Source organism: Betta splendens, chromosome 4 (assembly GCF_900634795.4).
Source record: "Betta splendens chromosome 4, fBetSpl5.4, whole genome shotgun sequence".
NCBI classification, from domain to species: domain Eukaryota; kingdom Metazoa; phylum Chordata; class Actinopteri; order Anabantiformes; family Osphronemidae; genus Betta; species Betta splendens.
The window spans coordinates 27,331,402-27,350,641 of NC_040884.2; the positions used below are offsets into that span (position 1 = coordinate 27,331,402).

At 39.1% G+C, this 19,240-nt stretch overlaps 6 protein-coding genes and 1 long non-coding RNA gene across 8 annotated transcripts; 3 read left to right on the forward strand and 4 right to left on the reverse strand.

The window, feature by feature from the left end:
* The first annotated feature begins 432 nt into the window (after positions 1–432).
* aqp12 (aquaporin 12) lies at positions 433–2,336 on the forward strand. The gene is made up of 3 exons (XM_029147605.3): positions 433–1,732; positions 1,992–2,108; positions 2,200–2,336. The coding sequence occupies exons 1-3, from the start codon at positions 1,138–1,140 to the stop codon at positions 2,316–2,318; spliced, it is 831 nt and encodes a 276-aa protein (XP_029003438.1). The 5' UTR covers positions 433–1,137; the 3' UTR covers positions 2,319–2,336.
* rpp21 (ribonuclease P 21 subunit) lies at positions 2,314–4,059 on the reverse strand. The gene is made up of 5 exons (XM_029147608.3): positions 3,891–4,059; positions 3,657–3,757; positions 3,362–3,444; positions 3,146–3,280; positions 2,314–2,933 (listed from the first exon to the last, which is right to left on the reverse strand). Exons 1-5 carry the CDS (start codon positions 3,945–3,947, stop codon positions 2,842–2,844), a joined length of 468 nt encoding a protein of 155 aa, XP_029003441.1. The 5' UTR covers positions 3,948–4,059; the 3' UTR covers positions 2,314–2,841.
* Positions 4,060–4,502: 443 nt separating this feature from the next.
* Positions 4,503–11,572, reverse strand: pak2b (p21 protein (Cdc42/Rac)-activated kinase 2b). Of its 2 annotated transcripts, none has more exons than XM_029146411.3 (15): positions 10,864–11,572; positions 9,468–9,810; positions 9,272–9,378; positions 9,030–9,180; positions 8,747–8,778; positions 8,545–8,658; positions 8,282–8,414; positions 8,119–8,182; positions 7,855–7,903; positions 7,507–7,619; positions 7,300–7,417; positions 7,105–7,204; positions 6,828–7,024; positions 6,191–6,328; positions 4,503–5,379 (listed from the first exon to the last, which is right to left on the reverse strand). In XM_029146411.3, the coding sequence occupies exons 2-15, from the start codon at positions 9,655–9,657 to the stop codon at positions 5,293–5,295; spliced, it is 1,593 nt and encodes a 530-aa protein (XP_029002244.1). In that variant the 5' UTR covers positions 9,658–9,810; positions 10,864–11,572; the 3' UTR covers positions 4,503–5,292. The 2 variants fall into 2 exon arrangements, with proteins under 2 accessions (XP_029002244.1, XP_029002245.1); XM_029146412.3 differs by lacking the exon at positions 10,864–11,572 and adding an exon at positions 10,745–10,767.
* LOC121202144 (uncharacterized) lies at positions 10,296–12,146 on the forward strand. The gene is made up of 2 exons (XR_005897512.2): positions 10,296–10,629; positions 10,830–12,146. It is a non-coding gene; the product is annotated as an uncharacterized LOC121202144 (long non-coding RNA).
* On the reverse strand, positions 11,707–13,887 carry pigx (phosphatidylinositol glycan anchor biosynthesis, class X). The gene is made up of 6 exons (XM_029146415.3): positions 13,726–13,887; positions 13,295–13,382; positions 13,089–13,221; positions 12,673–12,886; positions 12,405–12,502; positions 11,707–12,317 (listed from the first exon to the last, which is right to left on the reverse strand). Exons 1-6 carry the CDS (start codon positions 13,787–13,789, stop codon positions 12,183–12,185), a joined length of 732 nt encoding a protein of 243 aa, XP_029002248.1. The 5' UTR covers positions 13,790–13,887; the 3' UTR covers positions 11,707–12,182.
* A 200-nt stretch (positions 13,888–14,087) lies between these two features.
* Positions 14,088–15,488, forward strand: cep19 (centrosomal protein 19). Its single transcript, XM_029146418.3, has 2 exons — positions 14,088–14,380; positions 14,904–15,488. The coding sequence occupies exons 1-2, from the start codon at positions 14,245–14,247 to the stop codon at positions 15,248–15,250; spliced, it is 483 nt and encodes a 160-aa protein (XP_029002251.1). The 5' UTR covers positions 14,088–14,244; the 3' UTR covers positions 15,251–15,488.
* Positions 15,432–19,213, reverse strand: ing5a (inhibitor of growth family, member 5a). Its single transcript, XM_029146416.3, has 8 exons — positions 18,591–19,213; positions 17,834–17,905; positions 17,589–17,755; positions 17,389–17,500; positions 17,208–17,307; positions 16,966–17,101; positions 16,669–16,730; positions 15,432–16,545 (listed from the first exon to the last, which is right to left on the reverse strand). Exons 1-8 carry the CDS (start codon positions 18,625–18,627, stop codon positions 16,506–16,508), a joined length of 726 nt encoding a protein of 241 aa, XP_029002249.1. The 5' UTR covers positions 18,628–19,213; the 3' UTR covers positions 15,432–16,505.
* Between the last annotated feature and the right edge of the window lie 27 nt (positions 19,214–19,240).

Sequence of the window (19,240 nt, forward strand, 5' to 3'; positions counted from 1 at the left end):
ATCCTCCTCTTGCAGCAATCACAGCATTGCAGGCCTTTGGCATTCTGGATGTTAATTTGGTGAGGTCATCTGGTAATCTGGGCCTTCTGATGCAATGAGCAGACACATTGTACCTTTACTACACTGCAGTGACAGTTGCTGGAAATGGGCCTCTATACACCTAAGTAAATATTGCAGCAAAAATCAGAGATTTGCAGCTAGAATAGTCATTTACCACATTAGTCATGTCAACAGTGTATTTCTGAATTGTTCATTGCAAAAAAGTGCCTTTTTGTAAAAAATAAGGACATTTCTAAGTGACCCTAAACTTTTGAAGGGTAGTGTACATCTAAGTATAAGTATAAAAATTGCTTGAAGGGTGGGATCGTTTAATAGACCCCCCCCCCCCCCACACACACACACACACACACACACTCTCTGCTCTGTATTTATTACACATTACAGCATTATTTTTTATTAACTAAAATTTTCTTTTTGATGCCACGCAAGTAGATAATAGTAAGTCTAAAGCAGCATGCACTGGATAATGTGTGTTTGAGTATTAAAAACTATAATATTCCTATTAGGGATGCACATCATACTGTACTTTTAATGGAGTAATGTTTGCTGTTCTATACAGCCACAAGATGGCAGCAAAACCACAGCCCATGCAATGATCAATACTAATATTTACAATTTACTGTATTTCAAGTTTGCATCTGATGGGTTTGACTTAAGCTACAATTATCTCTTTTTCAATTACGATTTGCACTGATTCAAAATCATGAATCTTTCACAATTATCATGAAACACATTTATGATTTCTCTTAAACTTTGGAATCCAGTGTAAAGACACATTTTAATCCTTTTTATTCTTCATACTTTTAATTGCTTTTAGTTACTTAAGTTGATAATTTTAGTGTGTAGCGTATGAAAGCTAGAATAAGATCAAGCTCTATACTTGACCAAAACTTCCTGACATGACCTAACAAATGCTCATGTGTATTTTGGCAGGTGGTCCTGGGATAAAAAACCTGACGTGTCTCTGATAACAAATGCATCTGTGCCTGTGCCACGTTGTCACTGAGTACATTTGTTGAGTCTAAGCCCCATTCATTCATTTTTAGAGCGGACAGCTGGGGATATCTGATCAGAACCATGTCTGGACTGAACGCATCTCTCGGTTATTTTCTTGCTGCTATCATTTTTGCAGCCTCTGTTAGAACCTTTCTTAGGAAGTGGCCACGGTTTAGCTTCATTTTGGAGTTTGCCTCCTCTTTCATGCTGGTGGCCTGCTGGTTAGAGGTGCAGACTATTGTAGAAGTGGGTGAGTGGGCCGGGGGCTTGGGTCGTGATGTGACTGTGACCATGCTGTTTGTGGTTCTGCTGACCCATGGCTTGGTCTGTGGTGGAGCGTCAGGGAATCCAACGCTGGTTGTTCTGAACTTCTTGCAGCTAGAGGCCACCACTCTGCCCACTGTGCTTGCTATTGCAGCCCAGTTTTTGGGGGCCCACCTGGCCATTCTTGTTGCTGTGTACTACTGGAGTCTGGAGCTAACAGACATGCACATGATCAAAAACCTGATGGCTAGAGAGTGCAGCACATCTCTGATGGTGTCTGTGCTTCAAGGCTTTTTCACTGAGAGTGTTTGTGCTCTCAGCTTTAACCTGATCTACCTAAATGTGCAACACAGATCTGTTCTGATCAGGGCGCCCCTGATTGCTGTGCTTCTCACCTTCTTGTCCTACACAGGTAAGCTTTACTTCAATTTTGCCCTCTAGTTATCATATATTAAGATAAGTTACATTAAACAAATAAAATTTATTTGTTAATTTATTTAAGTTATTAAAGCAAAGCAATTGCACTCTGCTTTATTTATATGTAAAAATATATTCTAATTTCAAAACTTGCAAGACTGCCAACATTTGTACAACCACAATGTAAACCAAACTGCACTGACAATGCAAACAGTGGGTAACAATAACTTTAACATTTTTGATTCATTTTTTAGCCAAGGGCTACACTTCATCTTATATTAATCCATCCCTGGCTTACGGCCTCACCTTCCACTGTTCTGGATTCACCTCTTTGGAGTACGCAGTAGTCTACTGGCTGGGCCCCCTCACTGGTACAGTTTATTACAATAAAATAATCTCTATGCATATTATCCATTATATCCAGTATTTCAGTTTTTACAGCAAACAAAATCTGTGTTCTAGGCATGACAATGGCTGTGCTGTTGTACATGGGCCACATTCCAAGGATCTTTGCCAGGAATCTACTATATTTTCAGAAGACACGTTTCAGAGTGCCAAAGGGAGACAAAAAGAAACTGTAATAGAAATGTTTTTTTAATGATGAGATTTGCTGCAGTTTAACATGCCTGAGCAGACCACATACAATGTCTGGGATAGATACGAATAACTTTCTGTAATGTTTTATGCAATTTATCACACAAGAGCCTGCATAATCTACATGAGATCTTGTTCAGTTTTCTGTGCCAAATGTGTACAATTCAAAACTGTTTGCAGTGTCTGGAAGCATTACAAAAAAGTTTGCATAACCAAGTCAATTTCTCAGACAGTACTTGACCTCCAGGTCAGTGACCCAAGACACTTCCCCAATGCATAGACACTTACTATAAAATGCTACATAAAGCCATCTACTGGCAGCGTAACAAATTACACTATTACTACAACTCCCCCAGCTGGATATGAAAAGAAAAAAGGCAAAATTAAAAGAAGCCACAACATAACGTGACTGAAAGGCAGCATTTATAATGTCCTCTTATGTATAACAAAACAAATGCCGCACATTTTTATCAACATAAATAAATATAACTCCCCCGCATTTCACATTTGCTATGTGCTTGGAGAACTCTTGGCAGTGCCAGATTTAGAGGACTGTGACCCATCATGTTTTGTGTCTTCTGGTTGACTTTTCGTAGAAGGACCTGGATATGTAGGTGAAAAGGAAAAGAAATTAACTGTTTGTATTTGCTCTGTGTACTTGTGAGTAGCAGTGCAGTAAAAAAGTAACTAAATTGGAAAAAGTAAAAAGAGAAAAAGACTTCACACTAGATACCCGATATACCACAAGGAGTATTTTAACCCAGTGCAGCAGGGTTAGAGAAACTGTGCAGTGTTAAGTCCTGAGGTTTCTTACCTGACTGCATTTGATGCTGCAGCTGAGCCTCTGGACGGTCTACCCATAAACAGTAATCTGGATTATTTAGTAACCCTTTTCCCTGGCCACAACTGGTGCACCTCATCACAGTGAAACGACATTTTCTGTTTTTACCTTGAGAAACAGAGTTACCAATGAATCAAAGTGGAGCCATTCATTAAAAAAAACAGACATACATCAACTGGTAAAACCTACTGCGTTGTCTTGTTGTAGCAGTCACACCAGGAATGAGCAATGAGCAGCACTTCTTGCATAACGTTCTCTTAACTGATGGGTCTCTGCAGCAAAATTAACTATTAGGTGACTTACAATCTTATTTACGGCTTGAGTAGCAAAAGGCTGAGGTCAACAAATCCAAGTCCAAAAACAGTTTATTTGCAGATACGTCCAAAGTCCAGGCAATTAAGTACAACCACCCACAGGTTACAAATAATCATTGTGTTCCTCGAGTAGTTGACAATGATTGGGTTAATAAGTAGGTTCTACTTACTGCCTGAGAACTAAACGCCTTGCGATGGTTTTCTGCGTGAAGCAGTAAAAACGAGCCAGTTCCACATTTTCCGGGTTTTGAGTTAAAACACAATGAGCAGCCTGAGGGCGGATAAAATGAGTAGAGACCAGTAAAAGCATTCGTTTTGTTGTATTCCCAGTTAGCAAAACCGTGAGTATGCTACTAATAGCGCCTCAACACGGAGAACCGTTAAAAACACGTGTTTTGTCCTACCTGGTACAGATAGTTCAATCTTTGGTAGGCTTCCTTGTCCTTCACGTTCTGTGCCATCACGCAGAGACACCAAGTCAACAAGCTCTTAGGTTTATTGCTGATAAATTATGTTAATGCACCAGGAACGTCACCGGCATCAGCGTCTCCAAAACTTCCAGGTCAATATTTCTTCTTCTGTGGTGTTTTATGTCGGTGGGCGTTTTTCCGGGTCAACATTTCAGAATAAAATCCATCAATCTTAAAGCTTGAAGTGAATGGAAAAATGTACCTCTGCAGTTACTTCGATGTAATAAGTTAGCTACACATACCTGTAGACATGTTGACATAAACCAATCTAGAGTGGATTTTTATAGCGCCACTTACATTACACCGTGTCCTATTTCCCTTCTTTCACCTGTCACATTACACACCAATCACTTTCACATCCAACACACAAAAGCAAGAACAGCTGCATTTATTGGAGTGTGTGGACAAAGTTGTTAGTCATCTATAAATAAAAGAAACTGTCCATTTTTTCCCCCAGCCTTCAACATTTTTCCAAACTAAACTTTAACATAATATACACGAGAAGAGCACATTTGTGTAGACCAGAAAAACACTAAGGACAAAGTACAACATACAATACTCATTTTAATAACAGAAGAAAGTATAAACCCTGTCAATCTAACACTTTTCCTGTAAGGTGCATCTCTGGTATCAGGATACGAATGCTACAGGGGAACAACTGATACAGTAAGTCTCGGCAGGTGTGGCAATGAAACGAGGACAACCACAGAATACAATGATGACAAATGCACTGAAATGTTTCCTATAAAACTGTTCTAAGAAGAAGTCCATAAAACATGAGTCGATGTGGAAATAAGAGTGTTCATTGAAGTAGACCCATTATATAACAAGAAGGGGCACAAATCTGAAATTCAAGTATCAAAATAACTAAGACACTGACAAGCTGACAAGGTAAATTACAAAGGTAGTAAAAATCACGGGTAGAGAGACACTGACATAATCAGCAATACATTAGGCAACATTTTGCATTTGTTTAAGGCAGTTGATTATAAAAACTAAAACAGAACTAGGCGTTTTCTTCATTCCAAGTTAAATACAAGCCTAGCCTTGTCACCCGGAGATCTGTTGTACAAAATAATTATGCCTGACTCTAAAACTAAGCACTTTAGTTTGACTTGTCTTCTGACGTCTGAGTGAAAACAGAGTTCATGTGGACAGCGGTGGGGTTGTGCTCTACATTTTTGGTCTTCTTCACAGTGAGGTTTGTCAGGGCTTACAAGGCTGCTGCATCAACAGTGGCAAGTCACTGTCAGCCTATTGTCTGGCACAAAATCTAAATGGTTGGCACATATCTGTGCACAGCATCTTGGGAAGGCAGGGTAGCTAATTTAACGTGCTAACGATTGCCCTTCATGGCCTCCTTGGCTGCCAGGATGAGAGGTGTGAGACTGGAGAGTGGCTTTGCCAGCTTCAGGAAAGGGTGCTGCACAACAAGACAAAGATCAACAAAGAAAAAAAGAAAAGGTCAGTGAATGAATTAAAGCACTACATACAGTTGTTCTGGCACAGAGCGCAAGGCCATGCAACAGGTGGTAAAAACTGCCAAACACATTATAAAGTCACCACTCCCAGCTATGGAGGACATCTAGAGGAAACGCTGTCTGTGTCGAGTGCACAGCATCTCCAAAGACTCCTCCCACAACCTATAGACAGTTTTCTCTCCTTCTGGCAGGTGCTTCAGGAGCCAACGGACAAGAACAAGTAGACTAAGGAAGAGCTTTTTCCCCAGAGCCGTGTCTCTACTGAAATCTGCTTCCTGTTAACCCCCCCCCACAATCATGATATTTGCAATACTGGTCAGATCAAAAAGACTGATTTGTGGCTATTACTGGTCTTTTTCGTGTTTATTTGCACGTGTTTATTTGTATACTCATATCTGCATCATTTGCACAAGATTGTCTCCACCACAACGTTGTTATTGATTGCACTACTGGACCTTGATATGGTCATTTGCACCCTAACACTATATACCCCATGTCCACATATACACTACATGATCTTTACATATTGCACCCCTTTCTGTACAGTTAACACATTCAACTTGTATATATCCATGTACATATTTATCACATATATTATATTTGTTCATAGTATATCTGCTGCCCACTGCACTTGGTTCAACCCAAATTGCATTTCATTGCCTTGTACTTATTTAATGACTATTAAGTTAAATCTAATTTAAAGAGTAACTTTAATATCCACAGAATAGTTAAATTAAAATAAAAGCAAATAACCTGGAGCAGCTCTTTTCCTCCGCCTCGTTTCTCAACATCCATTTCCAGGCAACGGTTGAGAAAATCTCTGAAAACTGGAGACAGCTTTTCAGGGTTCTGAAGCTCAGGTGTGCCGTTTGTAGCAATCAGGTACAATGCCTGTCAAAATGGGAAGAAAGGGAACAAAGCTTTATAAAATCTAGCATGAGCAACTTGTTTTGCTCAAACTTCGAAAAGTGGAAAGGTGAGAGAGGATGATGTATTCCCAATATACGCTAGTGATACACAAAAGTGCAACAGGGAACCATTCATAGACTCCTTATCATTTTACAGTATTTCCTTTTATGGCAAAAAACACCATTATCTTATATTACTAAGCAAAAAACAAGAACACACAATAGAGATTTTTGTGTTATGTTGGAGTTTTCGGTTCTTAAAGCTTTATATAATAAAGCTTTCAGCTTTTTCCATTTTTATTCACCAACTTAAAGACATGAAGTCACTTGTTTTGTTGAAATTTTGCATGATTAAATAGAACGCAGCAAACAAAAGTATGTACAGTATGTGAGTCATACACAAATGTGAAAAACTATTCAAAATAAAATCGAATGAAAATCTAAAGGTTACTCCACTGGTAGTGAAAATGATTTCTACTCACACGTAGTGGGTTCTCATTAAGGTAGGGAGGCTCTCCTTCAACCATCTCGATAGCCATAATACCCAATGACCAAATGTCTACTTTAGGCCCATAAGCCTTCCTGGTCACAACCTCAGGAGCCATCCAGTAGGGTGTGCCTACCATGGTGCTGCGTTTGCTCTGTTCAGGCGTGATCTGGGCGCAGAAGCCAAAATCAGCTGTGAAAGACATGAAGGGTGAATACACAGTAATGATGGAAGTAAAGCTTTGTGGTAAGTAACAGCGGTATAAAGCTTACTGAGCTTAACAGAGCCATCCATCCCCAGTAACACGTTATCACTTTTGATGTCTCTGTGAATGACCTGGTTTGCATGTAGGAAATCCAACGCTTGTAAACACTGTAGGTACAAACACAGAGGTGTAAATACACTTGCTGGCATTGTTTGCTTGAAGTCAGATCTAGGCATGACTATAACTTGACACTAAAGCGTACCTCTCGACAGACAGCAGCGATCTGAGCCTCATCCATACAGGTTTCTGTGACCACATCTGTAAGCGAACCACCAGCCAGGTACTCCATCACCACAAACAGCTCCTCCCCCATCAGGAAGCTGACACGCACAGACACAGACTTTAGTGACTAGACTTTAAACATTAACAGTCTTCATACCATATATATTAGGTTTACTGTCACTCCTACCTGTCTAAAAAGTTGACAATGTTGGGATTCTTCAGCTCCTTCATCACTAGAATCTCATTAATGATAAGCTCCTTCTTCGGCTGCTTTTGTAGGTTGATCTGTTTGATGGCAACCTGTAGGAAGGCAGTGTAAAGAAACCCCTATCTTTTAACAAGGCAACTAGCATTGTATGGCCACACCAAAAGGTACAGGAAAAGGTACAAACTCCACTTGGGTCATAAACTCTAACTATGCTAAGTATGTTGGACGACCCAGTCAATACTGTCATAAGGAAAGATTATCTTATTGTCAATGTACTGAGGATTATGTACCACACTTCTTAACCCAATTTACATTCAGTCACTTTACCTCCTGTCCTGTGGCAACATCAATGGCTGTGAATACTGTTCCTGAAGCTCTGTGAAAAGGAAGAAAAGCCATTTATTTCAATTCCCAACAGACTAGCGCTGTCATACGTTATGCTCAGTTTAACAGCTGGCCAATGATCATGATTCATCCAGTGAAGAAGTGACATCACATCGATCACTCAAAAACAACACACTAAATACGTTTGGATGATTGATGTTAAAATATAAGCATTAGCAACAAAACACTAAAATGATTGTCACTCACCCTTGGCCAATTTTCTCATATCTTGTGTACTTCTTCTTGGGATCGCCAATGCTGACTATAGTTCCTGTAAATCACAGTAATAATAGAGTTATAAATAAGTCACAAAAAGCCTTCAACTAATGTATTATTATGCCAAAAGGTTTGTAGGATTAAGAAGATTTACTCAGTTTGTCCATGATCTCCTCATCTGACATCTTGCTCTTCTTCTTCTGTCTGTCTGCAGCCTTGGAGGCAGCGTCTCCATCAGGACACACAGTTGGAACAGGAATGGGGTCAATAACAGAGCGAGTGTACACCTGCACAACACACCACAGAACAAAAAACAACATGAGTCCTTGACATAGTGAAATTCTGAAAAGTGACACTGGAGGTTATGTTTAGTGACTCCTACACATAGAGAACATCAGGTTATGGAGAGGGACTTACACTCTTCGTATGTTCTGGCCGCGGTGCAACAACAGGAGGAGGAGCTTCATCATCGTCATCGTCATCAATGTCTTTGATATTTGGAGATGAAGGTTCACTGCCTTTTTTGACAGGCTAATTCACAACAAAAAAATTGAATCCCATGGAAGACAATACACAAAAAAACAGTATTCCTTTTTCCATCTCATCTTAAAATACTTACAGACTGAGGCCCTGGAGTGAGTGCGTCTTTTTCTGTCAAAGACAATGCAGAAGACTGAACTGGGCATTCAAAAATGGCTGTGCTTAAGTTTAACATATTGTTTATCCACTGCATATTCAAACATTCTTTAATGATGATGTAATGTTTTAACCACAAAAGGTAAAATAAACTATTTGTATTATACAAAATGCTGAATCCTATTATTATACATTTTAGTGACACAATGAGCAACTATAAAACCTATTCATTACAACAACTACTTCTATCTAATGTAACATCTTACCAGGAGATGAGAAGCTGAGGTACTTCTGACGGCCGTTGCCCGTGGAGTCGTAGAACTTGAGTATTTCAAGAACAGCCTGTGGGTTTTTCTTCTGCTCAGACTTTGTGATGTTTGAAGTCTGCAGTAGTCGAGCCCATTGCTCCGGCATACCCTGTGCATGATGCATAGAAAACAATATGGGTCGAAATGGTGCGAACAGCCAAACAGCAAGGGTTAGTGGAACAATACTGTACACAACTCACAGTGAATTCCCCTGTGACAGCATCAAACCCCACGTGTATGGTGTGTTCAAAATCTGAAGGTGGTGAAATCTCTGGTCTCTCTTTATCCTTGTCCTTCTTTCTACCACCTGAAAGTAAACACATGCTTAATGAGAACAACGCTGAAATTACTTCCATGTCATGCATTATTCTGTGGTACAAAGCAATGTTGACTGACCTTTTTCAGACACAGAGAAGATAGAAAAGATCTTGTTGCGAGGCGTCTTCTCCTCAGGCACGGAGGGCAGAGGCTTGGAGCTGTGGTTGGCTGAGAGCGAGTCTTTACCAGAGCTCGTGCTGAAGATGGTGCTGCTCATTCTGACTGGGGGGGCAGGGGGCTTATCCTCAGTGTCACCGTTATCGCACATCGCTATGAGGTTGTGGTGAGCCACACACAGCTAATGGGACCAGGGGGAAGACAGCGGGAGAGGACAGAAGACACAGAGCTGCGCTTACATCAGCGCGTGTGCACTACAGGAAGATGTGCAGAAGATGAAAGCAGGTGAGAATGTACCAGGTACCTGAAAGAAAGGCACAGTAGTCAGCACCACGCAGTTGTTGTAAAAGAAAAAGTAGCTGGTATATTAATAGGAAAATACTTCCACTGGCATAAAAATGTCATGGTGCCAAGACTGAATAAAATTAGACTACTTCAAGGTTGACTTTGCTGAAGCTTCCTTTAGTTCTATTCTGGGGTGTACATGTTTTTTGGTACTGATGTCCTCTCTGTCCTCAAATATCAAACTGCCATCTGACTTTAATAGATGAAAAGCTTCTCCAGATGATGTAAAGCCTATTGATTGAATGCTAGGGATTTATTACAGAAATACAACAAGAAGCAGAAACACACCACAAGGTCTAGAAGGAAATTTAACACCATTCATACGTGTTGTGTTGAAAGTGTGAGCGCAAGTAAAGTTGCACTTTACTTTATGTCACATTGTTCACAGAACATAGAAAAGTGTGATTGCACTTTTACCACCAGAAATTTGTGCGGAGAGAAAGATGAGAGCAAATTAATAAATGTTAGAGACGCTGGAGGAGTCATTTCGAAAACAACTTTCCACTTGACAAAATGTTGAGGGTCCCATAAACATTGTAGGAGAGTGATGGACCACCGCAATTAGTTTCTCTGTGCATTTGATACAGACGTGGAAACGCTGGACTTTGATTTCCTAAGGCTTCTTGCTGAGATTACATTTGTCTGCGAATCGACCCTTCCCCGTAAAGCAGCATAACTACGCTACTGGCTTTATGAAAGCCCCCTCAATTTAGCAACAACACGGGCGGCTAGCATGCTAACGCTGGCATCATCTACTTGGCCAATGAGCGAGATAGCGGTAAGCTAACGTTAGCACGACGAGCTACCATAGCTACTGCAATCATAATAGATAAGCGTTAAGCTAAAGCTAACTAGTATGACAACCAGCAGCGAGTGTCTCCTTCGTGAATTACCTGTGTCTCTGCGTGGCTTAGACAACACATAAGACTTTGCAAGTAGCAAACTAGCAGTAAAAAATGTGCTTATACTGCATTACAGGCTAACAAGGCGACGCAGAAGCAGCGGAGCTCACCGGAGATCCCACAGCAGTTAAACTTGAATAAAGCTCGGCTCCTCGACGGCCTGGAAAACCTTTGGAAATCCTTCAAAAGCGCTTCCGTCGCAGCATCGGGCCTTAATAGTACATGCCGCGTACAAATAACTTAGTAAAATGGGACTTCAACTATTTACAATGCTGCTTTTCTTTCTATCTTTTAGGCCCCTGGATCATTCCGCTATGGCGAAGGGGAAGCGGAACTACCGACCCAGCCCTAGTCTTCTCAATAAATGGTTCAAATGAATGCTGCCGTGCGAAGCTTCTCCGCTCCCCGGAGCCACTAATTGCACGTCGCTGGCCAAATTGCACTGATAACACTCCAAACGCGAACAGCACCTATTACACAGCACAAGGAGATCTATAAGCAAGTAACGTCATCGGCTGGAACTTCAGAAACGGCGCGTTAAATTAAGTCGAAAAGCATTTTAGGTTGTGCAGTTCATCGTTTATTGTGCGTGACGCGATTGCTGATAAACGCTAATAAATATTGGATAAAAATACGAGCCCTGTTTAAGTAGGGTCGAACTGGTCATGCAAACTTCCGTGGGAAATATTTAAATTAACTCACGCTGCACTGAGGAAATTTGAATATTATCAATCGTCATACATAAACAGGTTTTCTGGCACAAAGAGTCTGATGTCACGTCATCGTGATGTTTGTTGCTGCAGCACACACACAATAATAATAGTAATAAGAATAACAACAATGCTACTAATAATAACAATGCGTGTATATATACACGAACCCCGCATGCAGATGGTTATATGAGCCTGTGCTCATAGCTTACAATTATTTGTTGAAGGAAATAGACTAACAAAATAGAACAAACACTTTATTGTAAAAACAAAATGAAAACACACAGTAGCTGGGCTTTTTTATTAATATCTGGAGTTTCAATATTGTTTGCAATTGGGTTAAAGATTGATTTGTAGCTAGACCACATTCATGAAGTAATAAGTTCATTCATGGCCTGGGGCCATGACCAAAAGGTAGAAAATAGGCAAAACACGTTTGTTTACTCGTAGTAACTGTGGCCTGTAAAAGGTATGTTATGTGGATTACTTTGCATTGTTTGTTGTTGATTGATTGTTGTTGTTATGACACCTATATTCAATTATAAAACTGGACTGTAAATTGGTCCATTCTCTGTTTAAGTGATCTGAATAGACAAGATTATCTTTTCTTACTTAAACGTTACATTTTCTGTATGAGCGGTGTCTTTGTCTGTAATGACTAAAAGTATCTCTCTGTTCCAAAATGATCTTGTTATTTGTTGTTTGTTACCCATCACCTTTCATATTCGATGTTTCCACATGTATTTGGACAGTGCTAAACAGCAGATCAGTGTGACTAGCAGGGTCCCACTGCATATAGGTGTCACCAAAGACCCGTTACCAACTGGAAACTGGACTCTCCTGGTTCCATGATCCTACGAGTTAAGACATGTTCTTTAAGAAACAATGTTCATTTAATGTTTTATTTTAAAAAGGTCTTGACAATAACAATAAAAAAACACCTGCTGATGCTGCATAAACCATGAACACATGCTTGAATTGTCAGCAGTGCAGGGGGCATTCATGACAAGATAAGGCTCTGCGTTTTTCAGCTGTATACCTAAAAGGAAAAAAAACATTTACTAACCTTTCTTGTTCCATCATACTTATCATCTGTTGTTTAGTTATCTTAAGTGTACTTGAAGGTAGTTTGACAGTAAAGCTAGCTATTTTGTTTATATATCCAGACAACAGTAGTGTTCATGACACAAAAACAAACTGCCTGCTTACATTTTTTCATTCGCAGCAGCAGCTCCGGAGGTTTTATGTTGACAGATGTAAATGCTCTCCCTTCAAAGGAGGGCTGACTGTAGCGGCCATGTATTGGAATTGTGACTTTTAGCAGTCTAGGAGTATGTCCAACCAAGGTGGGGTACACATATGAGACAAATCCAGATGTCTTGTGAGCCGGAGCCTCTAGATCAATGGTCGAGTCTATCAATATCTTTAAAAGAAAAAAGGTAATATAAAAATGCATTAATTTCTTGAGAAAATATCCAGGCCTCTTAAAATTAACCACAAAAGCTGCATAAATACAGGAATCTAGCACAAGGATGACACTGTAGGCATATCCACAAATTCTGTATCCCTTCAATCATCTGTCATTTGTTTGGTGAGAGTAAAAGGTCACATTTCTTCTAGCTTACCTGCCAACCACTTTGATGACTCAAGGAAAAAAGTTGGTATGGATCAACATATACTCCGTTGGGCCATCTATAAATCAGCAAAACTTGGATCTCACCAACATCAGAGCTAAGCTCAACAGTAGCTGTCACCGCCCTAAAACATGAGTAATAAAACACTTGTATTAACTGTCTATGACCTCGTCCTTCCAGTATAAGAATACACCTACCTGTGGAACCCACTTTTGCCAATCTCCACTGACACTGATGCAGATTCAAGCCACTGCTTCAGGAGACCACAGTGACTCTCATTGTCATCTAAAAGATTTGCAGATCAATTTGATCAAGACTAGAACACTGACAGGGCACATTAACATTTTTATTAAAACCTGTAACAAACCATATAGGACTAACATACTCTGATCATTGAATTATTATTATATTGGTATGAAACAAAACTGACTAGATCAGACAAATAACATGTATATTAGTTGAATAATGGATCTTATATAATGCAAAATAAAGTTAATCTACTGTTTTAATTATATATCGTCCACTACAATGCCAGTCAGTGAAATCAAATTTAAACACAAAGGCTAAAAGCTATTACGATTCACTTATTTACCTGTTGTTGTGTATCAGTAATGTAACTAATACTTACCCTTTCGGTTAAAGCAAAAGCATGGCATTAAACAGGACAAAAACGAGAACAGTACCAAATACATCCAAATAACATTAATGGGTGCTTATAAGCTCGATGCGATGTGTTCGACAGACACTATGATACTTGACGCCTATTTCAAATTGTTTCCGGAAGAGTATGTTTAAGGCCCCCTTTGCTAGGTTCTCTGAAGATCTACAACAGTGCCTGACTAGAAAACATTAAATTGCTAGTGGAAGAAACCCTGAGTAAATAAATATTTATACTAATAATTTTTAGTTATTCGGTGATTGTTCATTGTGGTTATTTTACCTGAAAAATACTACTTGGACTTAGTTTGCTGTAAGTGTAAGCAGGCGTTGGCGAAGACAGAAAGCGTGGACCCTGGCTAACGCTTGGTAGCCAAGCAACGTTTCATAGCTTCTTATCGAATGTGAAATACAAATAGGGAGCGATTGGCTATTACTAGTGATGTCTAAAGTTATTTAGTTTTAAGTTAAGTTAAGACCTGGTTAAATTATGCAGATGCCTTTTGAGGCAAAGCGATGTGGAGTGCAGTTCAGTCCTCCGTCCATAGTTATAATTTATGAACACAAGGAAACCAAAAAGGTCCGGAAAAGAGTAATACCTGTGCGGAACTTCTCAAAATATTCTGGTAGGTTATTGTAATTATGCTCCTACACTAATCTAATTAACATTTTTTTCATGTTTACAGTAGTATTATTACGTTGGTTATGTTTCAAAGCAAACATGGCCACAGTTTTCATGATGGAAACAATTTGCAGCTGTCACTGGATAGCAGCTCTCTGAAATGACTCTTTTCCAGTAAATCTGTGTTACTTTAAGCATGTGAATGTACACCATTCAAGCAGTAGGTAAACTGGAATCAATGGGATTTTAAAAGGAGACTTCTCAACGTGAAAACACTGTTTTTTAAGCTTTGGTTCTTTATGAATTATTAAAGATTTGTGATACTTTATATAAGAACCAAAAAATGGTTTGTAGAACTTCATCTTTGTACTAAACTGACAGTTAAAGACTACACAAATAACTTAATACCACATGTTATCCTGGCAAGGTGAGAAGAGTGGGTTGATTGGTGCCATCTAGCAGTTTGATCTCACTGTCATAAACCTTCAGAGAGCAGTTTGATTTTTTTGATATGCTTAACCCTTCAGACTGCAACATGGCTGCTGAAAGGCTGAAGAATCATCCTCGGCACAGGGACTACCTGGAGGCTGTGACACAGAGTCAGCTGGAGAAGCTTCACATCATCCTTAAAGATCATATGCAGGGCTTCAGCCTGGTGCACAGCCTGGCCTCATTTCACCTCGACCCTGATGAAGACCTCAACAAACTGAGTGATGAGGAACTAGCCCGCAAGAAGGGCCAAATGGATAAACTATTTGAAAAGAACCGCCGGCACACAGCTGATCCGAACTTTGTTTATGATCTGGAGGTTGATTTCACCAAGCCCACCACAGACAGGTGTAGCTGGGATGATGAGTCTGATGATGGATTTTAAACCTGCACTTTTACAAACATTCGTCTCCTCAGTTGGTATTTATCATCCTGGATGTAAACACCCCATTGTAAATAGAATTTAGTGGTGAATAATAAACCAATTCTCACTAAATAATATTGCACAGTTGATTGTTTCACATATACATTCTAATCCATTTTACAACGAAAAAAACGAGGCAATGCATGGATAATGGTGAATATTTATTTGTTATAAAATACTTAATTTTAAAAAATACAAAGACTTTGGCTTTTATATGTGGCATACACCTAAATGAGTGACATTCACAGTTGAATATGAAAGAAGCTACTTAATTCCTATTAAATAAAATTTGAGAGTTCACAATTAAGTACAACAAATACATCTTTGGAAAAAGAATTTGCCAAAATATTGTTGACATCTCATGTCTCAGATGAATATATATCATATTCCACTTAGGACTTGAGATGTATTATAGCAAATGTTTAGATGAGATTATCTATATCATAAAACCAACTCTGCATTTCAAAATCTCATCAGGGGAAGTTTTCATTGAAAGTGCTTAAATACCTCATTCAGTTAACAACAGACACTGACTGACTGACCATTAGTACCATATTACATTCAAAGACGTCGCAGTATGTCTTTTTGATTGATAAAATAATTTATACTTCTCTTATTTGGTTTAAGATAATAATTTTTACATCGGTATCAACTGCAGTCATTTATGTATACAGTGCCATTGCATTCCCTAAGGAGGTAGTAACTTAAAATTTGACACATAATTCCTTTTGCCACCATTATTTGGCAAGGGATTCAGGTGTTTAAAATTCTATCCTCAGCAGGCTGTTCATTTGTTTAAAAATATTTCTTTATAAAACTGATATTTCAAGTATGCGAAAGCCACAATCCAGGATTGATGGGTATATTAGAATTGACAGATACACGGTCTATGGCATTAAACAAAATTAAATTTTACTCAATTACCAAGACTGCACACAATAAAATATATGTGCATTAATCATCCTAGTGCTTTTGGTAAAAGACAGCTGTCGTAAAATACAATAAAAGATACAGTAAAGCCAATGGAGAGGGATAATGGTGCCAAGTGTAGCTATACTCCAAATCCGGATAAGGCTGTGTGACCATTCATATGGCAAGTTAAAGGATCTAATATACATATATTTATATTTTCACGCTATTAGATTACACAAAAATGCATACATTAGCTAATAATTTCTAGAACACAAAAAAACAAACAAACAAACAAATAAAAGACTTATTTTTTCTTCCGGTCTTGGGTGCATCTTGGACAAAACCTGACATATTTAGAAAAGAAGAAAGATGTTTAAGTTATAGGGAAATTAGTATTAATAATAAAAAACCTTACCATATATAAAAATATAAATCAGTCTAGGGTTATTTGAACAAATGGCTCTTACCATTTTCCTTTGGGTTTGGTGGCGAGATCGACACAAGCAAAGTGAAACCACTCAATTGGACACTGAAAAAACAAACACAATCATCAATGTCAATATTGAGAATGTTCAGTCAAAACAGGCAGTCTGTCAATCCAGTCTCTATCCACATTATCATTCTTACAGTTTACCTTGGAAAAAATTAAAAACACAGAAAACCAATTCCTATTTTCATTCAGTCAGAGAAATGTGATAAAATATTTAGTAGACAAAAGCATGTCACATAATTACATCAAAACATAAGTCACACTGAGAACCTACATCTGGATTATCACATCCAATCATTTCTCCATATGACACCTGATGGCACAGACAGTACGTAGGCTCGTTGGGATCAACAGGCATATCCAAAACATCAGACGGCTGCATAGGCAGGAGCGTGTCACTCAAGTCTGGGCTGGAAAGCCAACACATACAAAGAGTATGATTAGAATTAAACCACTTTATAGATTTGGCTGCTATCTTACCAAATACTGGATATGTGTAATGGCATAAAGGGTTACCTGTTTTTCATCTTTTTCTTTTTGGGAGAATCTTCATCAGAACCTTTTCTTCCTCTTCCCCTGGAGCTACGTTTTTCTCTCATCCCCCGGGAATCACCTTCTGTGCAAAGTAATTCCATTCATAGCTAAATATACTCATTTGTAATGTTAATGATAAAAGCAGTTTATCAAGCAGACTTACTTTTCACTGCTCTTCCCTCTGTACTTTCATAGCCGCTCACTTCCAGCTTCTCCTTCAGCTCATTCTCGAAACGTGCCAGGTCTGCATCCAGTCTGCGGATATGTTTGTCCACCTACAGCAAAAAGATTTAGTGTGGATCAGTAGCTTGACTTAAAACCGTTATTTTATGACCAAATAGAACCATATAGTTACAGACTCACCATCTCATATGTTTGCATTGCAAGCTGGACTTTGTCATCACTGAACTCTTTGCATTTGCTGTAAGCATTTTGGATTTTCTGCAGGTGTTCCACTCTTTGTTCTGAAGCCAGGTTCTTCACATTTGTTATGTAATCTTCAGCCAATTTGTCAATCTCACTTTTCTTTTCTGAAAAAGAGCATGGTGATTACAACGCAACACCAAATCAATATAACGCCATAGAACTTTGTGGCATTTAATTTTTACCTTCAGTTCTATTGTCGAGGTCCCTCATCAGAGTGAAGTTTCTTTGTAGCTCACATGGCAAGTTTTCAATGCCTAGATATTAAACGTAACAATGAATGTGATCAAGAGCTTGACTGTAGGAAAATATCTATGTGCTTAATGTTTACAATAACATCAATTCAAAGTAAACATTTAGTTAACTGTGGACCTAAATAGACGTCACAGAAAGTTTTTGTCTTATGTTATAGAAGGAATGTTCTCTCAGCGCCACTCGCTCATTTTAAACAGCCGCCCCGGCGCGTAAATAGTTACGAGAAACGCGGTAATCAACAGGTTGCAAATGCGAACAGACTGATATACTGGTGCAAACGCACATGTCGGCTAAAAGTAAACACCTCTGTTAATTGTGTGAGTTGCATATGCCAGCGTTTCATAACCTTATGTAATAATTACTAGTTAGTTAGCTGCTAGCTTACTAAATGGGCAAAATAACCGCTAACCCGCCTAGTTAACTTGATTAACCCGCCTACTAAACTCGATGTGTCTGAGTCTTAGTCCCCAAACAACTTTAATACCACACGTGGGGAATTTACATAACGTTATTTCATCAAACGATATATCGCCACGCTAAACAGCTAGCCAGCCAGCTGCTACCACAGCGTGTAAACTGCTGCGCTAATTTAATCCAGAAAAAGTCAGACACGGGCAAACTGAACCGCAATAAAACATAACAGCAAACATTATTTCATTCGAGTATATTTTACCGCCAGATACTCACTGTCAAGGTAATGTTCCAAGTATATTGCCGTCGCCATTTCAGGTTAGCGCTAGCTTTTTAGCTTCTGTGCCGTTAGCTCTCGAATCGGCTGACCGGGGAACTGATGGGCTTGTTTTCTAATCCTGTGTTGCCCGTTTCTCAGTGGCTCGGAAGCGATTGCTTTTTTTCTGCCTGCAGCCACAAGCTCATTCAGCAGGGAATGAAACCAAGTCCTCTTCTGCAGTTAGGCAGACTCTGCTTCCCTCCAGCAGCACACATGTCAGATTTTACAGGATACATATGCTGCTGCTCGTGGTTCGCATGCGCAGCACGGTAACACGAACGCTTCACAAATCAAACAAAACGTTCGTAGATACCAATTTCCTTCACTATAATTTAACCAATGATGTCAACTACTTGGAAAATCTACTTTCTAACATTATATAAACAACTAACCCTCTCGGTGACGACCAAAACGGGTTTATACCTGCATTAGCAACCACTATTTTTTTTACTCAACCACATTATAACATTATAAAACACGATGGACATAAATTTTTTGAGCATCTTGTTTAAATATGAGAAACAAACGCACAGTGTCCATTTGCTAGCACGTTCCAGTGAAGTCAGCTGACAAACACGTCATAAAAACAAACGCCCCCTCTTTTCAG